Raw genomic sequence first — 14669 nt, 5'->3', positions numbered from 1 at the left:
ACAGGCGGCGCCATCTCCTGTCCCGCCCCGGTCCTGTCCCCTAAGCTCGCTTCCGTGGGCTCGGGCCCCTGAGCGCCTCCGCCGACCGGAAACTAGGACCGCGAGACTGAGGTTCCGGCCGTGGCCAGAGCGTCGAGGCCCGGTTCGGACCCTCCTGTCTTACCCAGGATGGACACGACCTAGAGGCTTGGCGGGCGGGGGCTGCAGTCCAACGGTCCGTGTCTACCCCCCGCGCCGGTCCGGAGCTGGACGCTGTTCCCAGGATCCTTCCCAGCCGCAAGCCGCCCGGCGGGCAGGCCCAGCCCGCGTCGGTCTGCCAGCCACTCCTGGGAAGGCGGGCTGACACCCGGGGCAGGACAAGCGAGAAGCCGCAACCAATGAGCGCCAGGAAAGGAGGTGGGAATCGCTCGGGCTAGAAGAGTGACGGACAGACAGGGCAGCCAATAGACGTGGAAGGTAAGGGTGAACGGCGGGAGTCGCCCCCAATGGCTATCCGAGCTCTCGATCCCGGCGGCTGGAGCGGACCATTCAGGGGCGGGGGGCCGGGCCTTGCGGACGCTTGTTGTTGTCCGGCCCGGAGAGGCAGAGGTCGATTGCTCGGTCCTTTGCTCTCTCGGGCCTTCTGTGGCGGTCGGCGGGCAGGTCGGTCGCGATAGTCGGTCGCCTTGCAGGGGCGAGGCTATGTTGCGGTGGCAGCCCGGCAGGGCCGGCAAGGCCGGGAGTAACGGGACGTCGTCGCGGAGCTTCTTTCCCCGGATACAGTGCGGCCCGAACGGAGGCCGCGGCGCCGCCCTCCGGTCCTGAGGAGTCCGCGCTGCCCGGAGCCCACACCGCCTCTTCACCCGCGCCGAGGTCAACCGACCAGACCCGGCCCGGCGACACAGCGCTGCGCAAGCAGGTAGGTGTCCGCTCTGTGCCCGGTGCCGTGTCGGGGCCTTCAGAACTTCAGCCCCCAGAGGTCTTCGCGCCGGCGCGCGTGCGCGCACCCCGGGGCGCACTGCCTCCTGGGATTTGTAGTTCTCCGCGGCTAAGTTGGGGTTTTCCTTAGCTCCGGCGGAGAGGCGGGTGCGGCCAGGCTGACGCTGGAGCGCTAGCGGTCAGTCGACAGGCCCTTCGGGGGTCTTGGTGTCTGCCTCTGTTCCGTGGCGTCACTAATTTCCGAAGAAATTAGGCGCACTTACGGAGAAGAACGGAGGAAGCCTATGGGTCCCCTCTTTACCTCGCTAGAGAGTCTGTAGAACAGGGAAGAGCGCTGTGCCCAGGTGACCGCAGGGCCCCATCCGCAGGTGTCCTGGATCCCAACCCGGTGGGGGTTATTATTCTAGCTGAGGAGCTTGGCTGGAGGGGTACTGCAGGGGTCTCATGCTTTCGCGGGCTCCCAGTGAACCTCACCCTTAACGGTGGGGGAGGCACTTCTGTCGGGGTGGGCAGTGTCCAGGGAGATAAACCAGAGGCCCAGCATGAGCAAGATCCCCGGTGCGCCCCCAAGTGTGGGGGCGGGGAGAAAGGCTGGCCGATCGGGAGCCTCAGCTCGCCACCGCCACCGCAGGTAACAGGATCTAATCTGCCTCTCCTGCCAGTGCAGAGGGTTTAGGAGTAAGCTGCAGGAGGGACCGGGCTTGTTTACAACGGCTCCGCTTACCCAGTTGGGAGGCTAGAGGCGGAGCCCCAGGGGCTGATACTCATGGACTGGCCTCCCATCCTCAGGCAGCACTAGCCCCTCAAAGCACAGGACACCCTCCCCAAGGACATGAAGCTGTTGGAGAACTCGAGCTTCGAAGCCATCAACTCGCAGCTGACAGTGGAGACTGGAGATGCCCACATCATTGGCAGGTGAGGGGGGCGGTTGTGTAGGCTGGTGTCTCAGAGACCCCTGAGTTGAACCTGATGGGTGGCATGCCCCGTGGTCCCCTCTGCATCCTGCAGGATCGAGAGCTACTCGTGTAAGATGGCGGGAGATGACAAGCACATGTTTAAGCAGTTTTGCCAGGAGGGCCAGCCCCACGTGCTGGAGGCACTGTCTCCCCCCCAGACGTCGGGCCTCAGCCCCAGCAGGTAAGTGGGGGCAGAGTGTATCTGCTGTGGGCTGTGGGACACGTGGCAGTGCTGGGCTGATGCTTTTCTCTCTGCAGACTGAGCAAGAGCCAAGGTGGCGAGGACGAGGGCCCACTGAGTGACAAGTGCAGCCGCAAGACCCTCTTCTACCTGATCGCCACGCTCAACGAGTCCTTCCGGCCTGACTATGACTTCAGCACAGCCCGAAGCCATGAGTTCAGCAGGGAACCNGAGGGATCCCCAGCCCCACAGCCATCCCGACTGTCTCCTGACTCATAGTGGCCCCTGGGCTCTGCCCGGTTCATGCCTCCTGTCCTGCGTCACAGCCAGTCCCAACCATGACCATCCTAGGTGGTGAACGCAGTCAACTGCAGTCTGTTTTCGGCCGTACGGGAGGACTTCAAGGCCTTGAAGCCACAGCTCTGGAATGCAGTAGATGAAGAGATCTGTCTGTCCGAATGTGACATCTACAGGTGGGCCGGCATTCCTGCAGGTGGGCCACGGGTGTGTGTGGCGCTTGGGCCTTCATGCCACCTCTTGCCCCACGCTCCCCAGTTACAACCCGGACTTGGACTCAGATCCCTTCGGGGAAGATGGCAGCCTCTGGTCCTTCAACTACTTCTTCTACAACAAGCGGCTGAAGCGGATTGTCTTCTTCAGCTGCCGCTCCATCAGGTTGGCACTTGCCCGCCTCCTTTCCCCTCCGCCGGCTCGGCCCCCGCACCAGTCCCCCAGCGGCACCCACCCCGCTCCCGACTTTGTCCTCCCTGGGGTCAGCAACAGGCCGGGGCCGGGCAGTCCTTAGACCCCTTCCCACGCCTTCCCCAGCGGATCCACCTACACTCCCTCGGAGGCGGGCAACGAGCTGGACATGGAGCTGGGGGAGGAGGAGGAGGAGGAGGAGGAGGAGGAGGAGGAGAGCGGAAGCGGAGGCAGCGAGGGTGGACCCGAGGAGACCAGCGCCATGGAGGAGGACAGGTGCGAGGCGGTGGCGGTGGCCTGGCTCTCGGGAGCCAGGGTGGACGGGACAGAGTGGGCGCCTCTCTGCCTGGCCTGCTGGGAGCTGGCTCCCCGGAAGCTCACTGTGTGCCGCCTTCCGCCCAGGGTCCCAGTGATCTGTATGTGAGGACGAGGAGCAGAGGCCCCAGCTTCCTTCAGCTTCAGCCAGTGCCTGGAACCCCCACCTGAGGGTGCCCCAAGGCCTCCCCGGCTGGTGGTCGGACCCTGGGCGCCCCTCGGCTCCGGCGCCGCCCAAGGCCACGCCCGCCTAGCCCTTCGGCTCCCGCCCGCAGACGTCTGCTCCTTCCCACGGGCTCTAGCTGCCCTGCTGTGGCTGGACAGCACGGGGCCCGGTGGGAAGGGCCACTGTCCTGCCCCCACGAACTGACACAGGCAGGGACAGCTGGACTACAGAGTTTATTTTTGTATTTTGTGCTGGATCAGGCCTGGGCCTGCACACTCCAGCCCAAGGGCCCGAGACCCAGTAAGCAGGCCCCTGCGGTCACCACCCTGGTCCTGGCCAGCCCCTGACGCCCGCCTGTACCACCCTCCCCCCTACCTTGCCCATTGGGCAGCGTGCACTGAGTGTCACTTTGCTGCAGCTGGTTTGTTTCCAATAAAAAATTTCTGTGATTTCGTGGGGACCTAGTCTCCGAGCTGCGTGTGGGGCGGGGTCTGCGTCGAAGGCGGGGCCTATTGCCGCCCGTATCCTAGCAACGGCCGGTGGAGGCTGTTGAGCGGCCTGGACCTGCGGGCGCCGCAATGGAGACTGGAGTGTCCGGTGCAAGCAACCCCTTTTCAGTAGAAGGTGACAGCCTGATCCAGGACCTCGACCTGTATGACACCGACAGCTATGATGTCCCGGACCCAGGGCTGCTCAAGGAAAAGAACGGTGAGGTGGCCTGGCCTCGCCGCCCCAGACGCCCACCCGACGGGTCTCACTCAGGCACCAGCTCTGTCTGCCGTGACACAGCACCCCCTGGGTAGTCCCCTAATCCGGTGGGGCCCTCAGGAGGCCCCCTGGCTGCCTCCAGCCTCTGGAGGCAAGACCACACGGTGATAGTTTGCACTGCCACCCGCAGAGTCGTTTTTGGAGCCAGCCGCACAGCTTTTTACCAGCAGCTGGCAGTGGCAGAACATGGCCCCACGCGCCCGTGCCCGCCAGCTGTGGCTGCTGCTACGTGCAGGCCTCCGTGACTTCGTGGAAAAGGTGGGGCTTGCCTGTGGCACCTGCCTCGAGGCCTCTTCTGGCCCACTTCTTCCCCTGGCTGTCCCTAGTAAGCCCCCAGTGCCTCCCTCCCCCAGCTGAATGCAGGCCTGCTCACCCTGGCCCGCAGGAAAAGAGAGCCGAGCTGTGCGTGGCCCGCTTGACACACGGGCTGGAGCCGCTGCGCCACCTGACAGTGGCGGCTGGGCTGCGCTCGGTGGCACAAGACCCAGCGGGCAGACGCTTCGTGGTGCTGGACGGCGCAGGCCGCCTGCACCTGCACAGAGAAGACGGCTGGGCCTACGAGAAGCTCTGTGCCCCAGCAGTGCTCACGGGGCTGGCGGCAGTGCCAGGCCCGCTGGGTGCTGTGGGCCGCTTTGTGGGCTGGGGCCCCGAGGGGCTGGCCATCCTGAGGCCTGACCTCAGCCTGCTGTGGCTGAGCAAGCCAGGGCCGGACAGGGGGCCGGGCCACCAGCCCATCTGCTGTCTGCCGGCGCCCAGCCTGGGGCTGCTGCTAGTGGCAGAGGCAGGCGGCAGCCTGGTGCCCTGGAGGTTCCGTTCCGGGGGTCGCCGCCTGGTGCCGTGTGGGTCACCTCTGCAGCTGCCACCAAGCCCTGCGGGTGGACTCACCCGCTTGGTTCTCGGGCCCCTGCCCTCCCGCCAAGTCCCAGGCTGCTTCGCGGCCTATGGCTCGGCTGTGCTCACCTTTGATCTGCACAGCTGGGCTCTCGTAGATGTGCGCCGGGACCTGCACAAAACGTGAGGGGTGCCTAGGGACCCGGAGGAAGGTGGGGTGAGGGCGGACAGGTGAATCCAGGAGGGAAAGCAAGTCACAGCAGGGCGGCGGGGGCTCCCACCCCAGGAGGTGCTGAGTGTGCGGAGGCCTCCCTTCCCCTGCAGCACCATCTCGGACCTGGCCTACTGCAAGGAAGTGGAGGCTGTGGTGACGGCTTCACGCGACAGCACGGTCAAGGTGTGGGAGGCGGACTGGCAGGTCCGGATGGTGTTCGTGGGCCACACAGGTGCGCCATTCCACCTAGGCCCATTCTCCCTCCGCCCTGTGTAAGAGCCCCGGGCCGTCCGGATCTCCGCCTGCTCTCGCCTAGCTCCCTTGCTCGCGTCTCGGGGTCCCCTTCGCTAACCCCCGGCGCCGCTCCCACAGGCCCAGTGACGGCTGTGGCCGTGCTCCCGCACACCGCCCTCGTGCTGTCAGCCTCGCAGGACGGGACGCTGCGCACGTGGGACCTGCAGGTGTCCGCACAGGTGGGCGAGGTGGCGCTGAGCGGCAGCGCCCGGGCGGTGTCGTCGGGGCACGTGAACCGCCTGCTGGCGCCCGCTGGCCCCGGCTGGCCAGTGCTCGCTCTGAGCGCGAGCAGCGTGGGGCTGTGGCTCCTTCGCGAGCTCTACTCGCCGTTGGCACAGCTTTCAGCGCCGGTGCTCCACCTGCAGACGGTGCCTGCGCTGCCCGCGCCCGCGCGCCCCGCGCTGCCCGCGCGCCTTGTGTGCGCATGCGCCGACGGCTCGGTCTACCTGGTGTCGGTTGCGACGGGGCGCACTGTGAGCGCGCTGCTGCTTGAACCCGACGACTGCGCAGCCTCGGTGCTTTACTGCCTACCGCGTGAAGCGCTGTGGCTGCTGACGCGCGCCGGACACCTGGTGTGTGCCAACGCTGCACGCTCCCCCATGCGCGTGCTAAACCGGGTGTGCCCGCCGCCGGCCCCTGCGCCCAGGCCCTGCTGCCTGCACCTCTACAGCCACCTCATAGACCCCAGCAGCGCGTTTGCCAACTGGGAGATCGTGCGCCAACACGGGGGCGAGCTGTGCGGCAGTGACCTGGCCCAGGCTCGGAAGGACAAAAACCGGTGGGTGCCAGAGCTGGCGACGTGGGGCAACGCGATAGTGCCCGTGCCAACTGGCTGATGTCATGCGTAGGTACCTGCCCGTGGCGGGGTACACGGATGGCACCCTGTCGGTCCTCGAGTGGCGCTGGTCGAAGACTGTCTTCCAAACCGAGGCACACAGCCCGGGCCCGGTCACTGCCATTGCATCTACCTGGAACTCGATCGTGTCCTCTGGTCAGTACCCCTCCTCCCCTACCCCCTCTACCCGCCCGGAGCTGGCCTGGGAACCCCTCCCCTCCTTTGACAAGGGCGCAGCCCCTGCCACTGCCTGAACAGGCGGAGACTTGACGGTGAAGATGTGGCGAGTCTTCCCCTACGCCGAGGAGAGCCTCAGCCTGCTGCGGACCTTCTCCTGCCGCCACCCGGCCACCGCGCTCTGTGCGCTGGGGAAGCGGGTCACTGTCGGCTTCGAGGATCTGGACAGCGCCACCTATGGCCTGGTGCAGTTTGGCCTGGGCAACAGCCTCCGCTATGATCACCGGCCCCAGGACGACCCCATGGACCGCATCACTGGTGAGGGACAGGGCACAAGGAAAGCCCAGGCCATCAGCTGGCCCTGGCCCCTCACCCCGAGCCCTGGTCCCTCAGGCCTGTGTTGCTGTCCCACCCTCAAGCTGTATGCCTGTTCCAGCCTGGACTGCACCATTCGCATCTGGACAGCCAAGAACCGCCTGCTGAGGTGGGTTGGGGCTGGGAAGGAGGGAGGGAGGGGTCGGGAGCCTGTGGGCAGCCAGCTGGGCTCCCCTGCCTCTGCCCCCAGCAGAGCCCAGAGGCTGGACAGGGGAAAGGGGGCTTGCTCCTGCTAGCGCCTCAGTTTCCTACTCTGGAGCAGGTCTGGTCTCTTGCCCTGGACACTCCCTCCAGGCTCCTGCAGCTGAATGGCGCCCCTCAGGCCCTGACCTTCTGCAGCGACAGTGGGGACCTGGTGCTGGCTCTGGGCTCCCGACTCTGCCTGGTGTCCCATAGGCTCTACCTGCCCACATCTTACCTGGTTAAGGTACTCAGTGAGCACGGGATGGGCAGGGAGAGGCTGCTGTGGCAGATGAGCCCCCTGAGGCCAGAGCTATAGGTTCCTTTCTCCTGTTCAGAAGCTGTGCCAGACGGTCCCTGACGTGGTGGATGACCCTCCACTGCCGCTGACCAACCAGGAGTCGCTGCCCTCGGCCCGGCTGCAGAGGCTCGCTACCCTACACGGGGTGGCCGGTCTCAGGTGTGCTGCAGGCCCCTGCCCAGCGTCCCCGAGTCCGGGCCTGGCTGCGTGCACCCAGCGCAAGGAACCAGAGCCCGCAGGCCTCTTAGGCCGCCCCAGCCCCGTCCCAGCCCCGGCATCCCCACTCCTGGCTGCTGGCTGTGTCCTGACAGAGGCCTGGCCGTGCCTACCCCAGGTGCCTGTCCCAGCCTCTGCCCAGTCCCCACTGGTGATGACATCTAGTGTCCCACCTGTGCCCATCCCTGTCTGCAGCACGGACTTGTCTTTCATCCATCACCAGACGGCAACACCTCAGCAGCCGGTGTTGGTGGAGGTGGGGTGGGTCCTGGCCCCNCACCTTCACCGCCCCAAGGCCCCAGCCCTCAACCTTCCCTGGGCTCGGGCCACTCTCTCTCAGTCCGTGGGGCAGGCCTGGGATTCCCGTGGTTGTCTGGGAAGCAGATGGCAAGACTGAAGGAGGAATGGGCTGACTCCTAACCCCCCACCCCAGGACTTGGAAGCCCTGGTTTCCCGGGAGCGAGACCTTCAGCTGCTGAGATTGGGGCTGGTGGTCCCAGAAGCCCACCGCCCACCCTCCTGGCAACAGCGCCAGGAGGCCTTTGACAACTATATGCATCTGGTCTATGGCCCTGGCTTCCTGGTGGGTGTAAAGCCTCCGTCCAGCCTCAGCCCGGACCCCGGCCCGTCCCTTCACCCCGGGGCCTCAGATGCTGCCTATCCCTTTTGCACCCGTTCCAGGGCGTGCGTTCTGGAAGAGAGTCCCAGCAATGGAGCACTGTGACCCTCACGCTGGAGAGGGAGAGCTGGGACGTGTGTGCCTTGCCCACAGCTGCCCTCAGTCCTAGGCAGGCTGAGGTCTGCGCTGAAACCCCAGCAGGGCCAGCTGCCCTCCCCTTCCAGGACCTGGGAGCCGGGGGCCAGCGCNCCCCCCTCTACCCTGCCCCCGTGACCCTGCCCCCCGCCCTGCAACTTCTCCGTCACTCAGCTGCTGGCCCGCTCCTCCCTGAGTGGCCGTCTGGGCCTCAGTCTGGACCTGCAACTGCAGTTGGAGCGGCTCCAAGGGGAGAAGCCCGTGGTTGCGGACCTACCATCCCCCCACATAGAGCGCAGGGTGAGGGACCCAGCGGGTGGGCGCTGCCCACCCAAGAGCAGGGCTGCAGGGGCACTGGGGGTCCATGCTCGGCTCTGAGCCCCTCTCCCGTCCCCAGATTCCCCTCTTGATGAAGAGGCGGCCCAAAGAGCTTCTCTCCAACCTCCGAGGGTTCTTCCCTGCCACCATCGAGGCCTACCAGGTGAGAGAGACCCACCTCCCCCCAAGGGCAACTTTCTCGTGAACCCCATCTTGCCTTCGCTGAAAATCTCCTGGTCCAAGCTGACCTACGAGCCGCCCGCAGCCTTCCCCGCACCTCCTGGCCAGCTCAGCTAGGGTGCTGCTCTTCTGGGTGCCCCTGAGCCCGCGCTCTCGGGAACCAGCTGCCAGAGGCCCAGAGACGCCCAGAGAAGACACTGGGCAGAGCCAGAGCCTCTGACTGTGCCCGCACGCCTCCTCCCCAGCGACAGTGCTGGGTGGGCAGGTGCCACATAGACTTTGCTTGGAAGACCAGAGTCCTCTCCCTTTAGAGGAGCAGAGTCTGTGGGAGCTGGCCCCTTGCAATCTGCCAGCTTCCCAGCGCCTCCCACCTGAGTCCTTGCACACCCTGCCACTGTCATCTGGCCAGGGGGTCGCTGATCCGTCCCTCAGCTGTCCCGTCCGGCCACACCCTCAGCCCCCCTCTCCAGGCTCCTAGTACCGCTCTTAAAGACATCCCTGTTCCAGGCCGGGGGCCAGCTCCTATGGAGAGAGAGTGTGGGGGTGACAGGGCGCCCCAGAGGCCAGCGGCTGCCCAGATTTCCTACTCAGTCATCACAGTTGATGCCTCCCTGACTGCCCTTCTGTCTGGTTTCTAAAGGTTCTTTTTGCCTGTCTGCAAGGGTGTTTGGGTGTTGACTGAGAAAAGAGGCAGTTGCAGCCCGGGTGGCACAGATTTGGTAGCAACCCAGATTGCGTCCTGTTGACGAGCAAAAGCCAGGGTTCTTCATTCGCAAGTTGCAGAAGTATTAGGAAACTCCCGCAAGTTGCTTTCTAAAAGCTGTGATTAGAAGATGTAATTACATTGTATACTCCACTGGCTTTCTGGTCACTTTGGTTACAGGAAAACAGCTTTTGCAGAGTGTTCGTTTTTTCTTTGTAAGATTTTATTTTTAAGTAATCTCCACACCCAGTGTGGGGATTAAACTCTCAACCCTGAGACCAAGAGTCGCACGTTGCCCACTGAGGGGGCAGAGTGCAGGGGGCAGCCCGCTGTCGGGCCGCTGCCCAGCTCCCGGTAGTTCCTCTTTCAAAAACAGGATGGAGTTTTAGTTCCTGGTCTGTGCCGGCCGGAGGCTGCACACAGGTGCACATGCGCGGGAGTGCGAGCCCGGTTCGGCTCCCGGAGACCCGGCCGCGAGCTGGACTGGCCAGGGTCCGGGTGGGTGGAGCTGGGCTCTCAGCCCGGCCCGCGCGTCACCCGCAGAACTGGCGCAGGCCCGTGCGCTTCCCCGGCAGCGTGCCCAACTCCGCGGTGCTGCAGCAGATGTGGCCGCAGGGGGAGGTCAGCGGCCCCGGAGCCCTCACCCCGCCCACCAGCCACGCCAGATCCAAGGCAAGGGGACGCTGGGGGGCTCGCCCTCGGGCTCTGTGGAAAGGGGCCAGCGGCCACCCGTGCTCTCCCCTCTGCAGTCAGGTGGGAGCCAGGACGACATGTGGCTTCTGCGGCGACGCAGGAGGCGGCGGCGCCACACCAAGTGGGAGCAGAAGCTGATCCGGTGGTGGTTGGGGGAAGAGGAGGAGGAGGAGCAAGAGTTGTGTCTGGACTGGGCCTCGGACTTCCCGAGCCCACGCGTGCAGTGGGAGGAGGCAGAGGTAGGCCCCCGCCAGGGCGCGGGGCTGCCCGGGGCCGAGCGGAGAGGAGGGGCCTGCAGCTGCTGCCGCTGCTCCCACAGACCCCCGAGGATTCGACCCCGCAGCCCCGGCGGCCCGCGCCCTCTCAGGAAGCCTCCGCCAGGACCCAGGGGTCTCGCGGCCTCCCGCACCCCGACGCGCGCTCGCTCTGGGAGGAGCGCTACGGGCGTCTGCCCCAGTTCCTGCAGTTTTTTGCCTGCCAGAACTGGTTCAAAAAGCTGTTCCCCATCTTCACCCTGAAGGTTCGGGGTCTTGGGCACCTGGGGAGCACAGGCTGGTGAGGCGGCGGGCAGCCTGGGGAACAGGGCCTTAGCAAGCGGTCTCGCAGGCGTACCCCGAGGCGGGCACGGTGGAGGGCCTGGCCTCGCTGCTCATAGATCTGCTGGACGAAGCCTCCTGGGCCGACTGCGTGCGCCTCCTGCGAGCGCTGCTGCGGCTGCGGCCCGACCTGAGCAAGGACCTCTGCGACCGGCTGCAGGCCGTCCTGCTGCGTCTGCTCAATCTGGACCNGGGCTTCTCCGCTCCTCTGCGCTCAGGACCAGACGCAAAAGCAGTTCGTGATGCTGGCCCTGCAGCTCCTCCTGGCCTGCTCCCTGGCCTCCCACGAGGTGGTGCTGGAGCTCATGTCCTACTTCCTCTACTCGCCAGACTCCTGCCGGTGAGTCGCGCGCGCTCCCCTCACCGCCCGCTGGGGAAGGCTTCCGGGTAAGCCAGCGGCTCACCACTGTCCCAGGCCCGGGCTCAAGGAGCTGCTGGAAGTGCTAGGCCTTCAGGATCCACAGGGCTTCCTGTTCAAGGAGATGATGACCTGGGTCCAGGGCCCGGACGCCAGCTCCAAGGCTTCACTGCGCAAATGCTGCTGGCAGAAGCTGGAGGAAATGATCCGGCGGCTGCAGGTCTGGGTAGACAGGGGTGGGGCGGGGCCCGTACCAGTGGAGCCTCTTGTTTTTCCCCAAGGCCGTTGGGGGGGGAGGGGAGGTCCAGGTAAGGCTGTCTGGCTTTTTGCCTTGCTCTGTACCTGTGCTCATTGATCCTCTCTTGTTGTCTCCCAACCCCCACCCCCACCTGTGGGGGTCCTCCTCCTCCTCCCCAGGGAGCAGTGTGCAGCCCCAAGCCCGGGGCCAGGGGCGGCACCACCCAGGCCTCTCTGCTGGGGGAGGGAGAGCCTCTGCCTTGGGCTTGGCGGTGCTGTCAACCGGCTGCTCCCCCCACAGATGGAGTCCTTGCAGCCTCATGTAGCCAGGTTGTCAGAGGTGCTGCCCAAGGTCTCCAAAACCTCAGAGCTTTACTCTCCTCCCAAGGAGTGTTCGTCTCAGACTTCCCGGCTCTCCGGGTCACCTGCTCATGTCTCAGGGACATCCTCGGCCCATTCCTGGGCCCCCTCATTGGTGGTCTCACCTGGGGAGCTGGACATGGCCACCCTTGAGTCCCAAACCCAGCAGATGCTTTCACCAGTGGGCTCCTGGCGGACCAGACGCTCGCTGTCAGAGATGCTGCTGCACTTCTGCCCCTTGTCTGAGGGCCACTTGCGCTCCTCAGCCCCCACTGCGCTGCCAGATGAGCCGCCGCCACTGGAGCAGACAGACTGGTCACGGTCACAGATGCTGGACATGGAGCCAATTGATGCGCTCAACTTCTTCTGCGAGCAGCAGCGGGCCCTGCAGCAGAGTCTCCTGCAGGAGGAGCCCGAGAGCCCGCGCCTGAGCCTGCGCCCGCCTGCACCCAACACGGTGCTCCCACAGCCCTGCGATGGCCGGTGAGGGGGCCACCAGGCTGGACAGGGCCTGTGTGGGGCAGCTGAGGGGCCGGCGGGGCCCAACCCACCTCCTTGCCCCTCCAGGCACTCTCCCGTCCCCCGGCTTCAGGAGGCCCAGGTCCAGAGGTGTGCAATGAGACTAAGGGGTGAGTGGGGGCAGGGGGAGAACTGGCCCTTGACTTCCGGCTTCACCCCAGCCTGAGACCTCACCGTGCTGCTGCCCCACAGGCCAGATGCCGTCCCGGGTCCAGGTGGGCAGTACCCTCCACGGCTCCATCCGGATGCTGAAACTGCCCCTGCCAAGGGTGGAGCTTCGGCCCTTCCCCCTGGGCTGGCCCAGGCCTGCCCGTCCGCTGCCACCACTGCTCCTGCAGCCCACCTTGCAGCGCTACTTTCTACCAGGTGACACGAACCCGGACAGCTGCAGCTGACCAGGCTGGTGGCCCCAGTCTCTTCTTCCCTCCAGCCTGGAGTCGGGCAGTGGCTCTCCAACCAAATGCTCTCCCCTGAAAATACAGTCCAGAGGTCATGGCCACAAAACCGGATGCCACCTTCATCTTTGGGGGCTGCACGGGTGCACAGGGAGGTCCTGTTGGCGTCTTGTGAATCTCCCAGTGGCCAGCTGCATGCGCGAGGCAGGAGCTGGGGCCATGCTGGAGTCTGGCATGGCCAGCACTTGGTGCAGCAGTATTCCTGGGGGGGGGTGGACGGGCCTGTCCCGTGCGGACATGTCCCTGCTCAGGCACTCAGCCAGTGTTTGTCAGTAAATTACTGGGGTCAAGCTGGAAGTAGCAACTTGTAGGCCAGCAAGTGGCCAAGCATGCAGGGAGTGAGAGGTGCTAGGTGGCCACTGGTGTGTGTGTGTGTGTGTGTGTGTGTGTGTGTGTGTATTAAAGGGCAGGGAGCCTGCAGTCATTTGCTGCAGGTGAGACCAGAGTCTGTTGGTGCCTTTGTTACCCTTGGGTTGGAAGGGAGAGGAATTGATGGGGTCCCATGCGCTTTATTCAGGATGCAATAGGGACAGCAACCCTTTGGACCCGTCTACCTAAAAATTGTCAGGCGACATACCTTGTATGTGAAGTACAGGGTCTCAGAGGGCTTTGGCTTCCTTCTGAGCTGTTGGAACCTCCCAGGACACTGGTCAGACAACTTGTGGGGCCCAGGTGTGCACCGGCTGTGGGGTGAGCCTTTGTGAAGGGCCAGTCTAGCTTTTACATCCTTTCTTTAAAAAAATTCTTTTTTAAATGTCTGTTTATTTTTGAGACAGAGAGAGACTGAGCACGAGCTGGGGAGGGGCAGAGAGAGAGGGAGACACAGAATCCAAAATAGGCTCCAGGCTCTGAGCTGTCAGGACAGAGCCCAGTGCGGGGCTTGAACCCACAGACCGTGAGATCCGTTATAAAACCAATAAATTCTTCTTAAAATACCAACATGAGAGGGGCACCTGGCTGGCTCAGTCGGTAGAGCGTGTGACTCTTGAACTCAGGAGTTCAAGCCCCACATTGGGCATAGAGCTTAAGAACATAAGTAAAAATATATTTGTGAAAATACCAACATGAGAGGGTTGCCTGGGTGGCCCAGTCACTTAAGTGTCCACCTCTTGGTTTCAGCTTGAAACTCTTGGTTTCATGATCTCACAGTCATGAGATCACTGCAAAGTACAGAGCCTGTTTGGGACCCTCTCTCCGGCTCTCTGCCCCTCCCCCACTCCCGTACCCACCAACGAATTCTCTTTTTTTTTTTAATGTTTATTTTTGAGAGAGAGAGGCTGAGTGCCAGAGCGCCAGCGGGGGAGGGGCAGAGAGAGAGGGGGAGATACAGAATTCGAAGCAGGCTCCAGGCTTTTCCATGTCAACACAGAGCCTGACCTGGCGCTCCGAACCCACAAACCACGAGATCGTGGCCTGAGCCACAGTCCAACGCTTAACCTACTCAGCCACCCAGGCGTCCCTCAAAATAAGCACTACAAAAAACAAAAGTATATCATGACCAGGTGAAGATGACGTCAGGAAATACAGGCTGGTCTAACATTAGAAAGTCAACCAGGGGTGCCTGGCTGGGTCAGTCTAAGGAGCATGTGACTCTTGATGCTGCGGTGGTAAGTTCGGGCCCCACGTTGGGGGTAGAAATTACTGAAATTTAGGGGCACCTGGGTGACTCAGTCGGTTGGGCGGCCGACTTCGGCTCAGGTCCTGACCTTGCGGTGCGTGGGTTCGAGCCCTGTGTCGGGCTCTGTGCTGACGGCTCAGAGCCTGGAACCTGCTTCATATTCTGTGATTCCCTCTCTCTCTTGCCCCTCCCCGGCTCAAGCTCTGTCTCTCTCTGTCTCAAAAATAAAATATAAAGATTAAAAAAAAATTACTGAAATTTAAGAAAAGTAGAAAAAAGTAATGGACCATGTGACTTTTCCAGTGGGGACAGATCTCTGCCCCACCCACGAAGGAAGAGGGCCCGTGTCATCCGTCAGCTACCAGCGGCCGGCTGGTCTCTCGGGGACTGGGGTCACACCGCACTCACTCCCTCAGTGTGCGCGCCTCCAGGGTCACCCGCTGCGGCGC

General features: G+C 63.9%; 4 protein-coding genes and 1 long non-coding RNA gene across 5 annotated transcripts in view; 3 read left to right on the top strand and 2 right to left on the bottom strand.

The window, feature by feature from the left end:
• Window positions 1-1462, bottom strand: part of SHARPIN (SHANK associated RH domain interactor) — a 5782-nt gene extending 4320 nt beyond the window's left edge. The window contains exons 1-2 of the mRNA XM_077758125.1: window positions 1393-1462; window positions 450-1090 (exon numbers count right to left, since the gene is read on the bottom strand). Coding sequence (XP_077614251.1) covers window positions 450-1090; window positions 1393-1462 — 711 coding nt within the window. The remainder of the gene's footprint in view (window positions 1-449; window positions 1091-1392) is intronic.
• On the top strand, window positions 540-3687 carry MAF1 (MAF1 negative regulator of RNA polymerase III). The gene is made up of 8 exons (XM_077758226.1): window positions 540-898; window positions 1708-1833; window positions 1927-2055; window positions 2133-2298; window positions 2407-2528; window positions 2611-2730; window positions 2884-3033; window positions 3160-3687. Exons 2-8 carry the CDS (start codon window positions 1751-1753, stop codon window positions 3179-3181), a joined length of 792 nt encoding a protein of 263 aa, XP_077614352.1. The 5' UTR covers window positions 540-898; window positions 1708-1750; the 3' UTR covers window positions 3182-3687.
• On the bottom strand, window positions 3459-5449 carry LOC144226713 (uncharacterized). The gene is made up of 2 exons (XR_013333716.1): window positions 4967-5449; window positions 3459-3888 (listed from the first exon to the last, which is right to left on the bottom strand). It is a non-coding gene; the product is annotated as an uncharacterized LOC144226713 (long non-coding RNA).
• WDR97 (WD repeat domain 97) lies at window positions 3805-12651 on the top strand. The gene is given in 24 exon segments (XM_077758225.1): window positions 3805-3946; window positions 4137-4264; window positions 4392-5020; window positions 5162-5283; window positions 5424-6123; window positions 6194-6336; window positions 6439-6675; window positions 6751-6841; window positions 7027-7159; window positions 7251-7547; window positions 7625-7690; window positions 7863-8012; window positions 8111-8328; window positions 8330-8483; window positions 8581-8664; window positions 9928-10056; window positions 10134-10316; window positions 10397-10597; window positions 10684-10866; window positions 10868-11013; window positions 11089-11251; window positions 11570-12111; window positions 12196-12257; window positions 12340-12651. Coding segments are annotated over 24 exon segments (5094 nt in total). The 5' UTR covers window positions 3805-3816; the 3' UTR covers window positions 12543-12651.
• The window catches only part of HGH1 (HGH1 cochaperone), a 4639-nt gene continuing 2609 nt past the window's right edge, over window positions 12640-14669 (top strand). The window contains exon 1 of the mRNA XM_077758124.1: window positions 12640-12702. Coding sequence (XP_077614250.1) covers window positions 12640-12702 — 63 coding nt within the window. The remainder of the gene's footprint in view (window positions 12703-14669) is intronic.

This window comes from Crocuta crocuta, unplaced genomic scaffold, assembly GCF_008692635.1.
Source record: "Crocuta crocuta isolate KB4526 unplaced genomic scaffold, BGI_CrCroc_1.0 scaffold327, whole genome shotgun sequence".
NCBI lineage: Eukaryota > Metazoa > Chordata > Mammalia > Carnivora > Hyaenidae > Crocuta > Crocuta crocuta.
The sequence above is the reverse complement of the archived record's forward strand: the minus strand, read 5'-3'. Positions and strand labels throughout refer to the sequence as shown.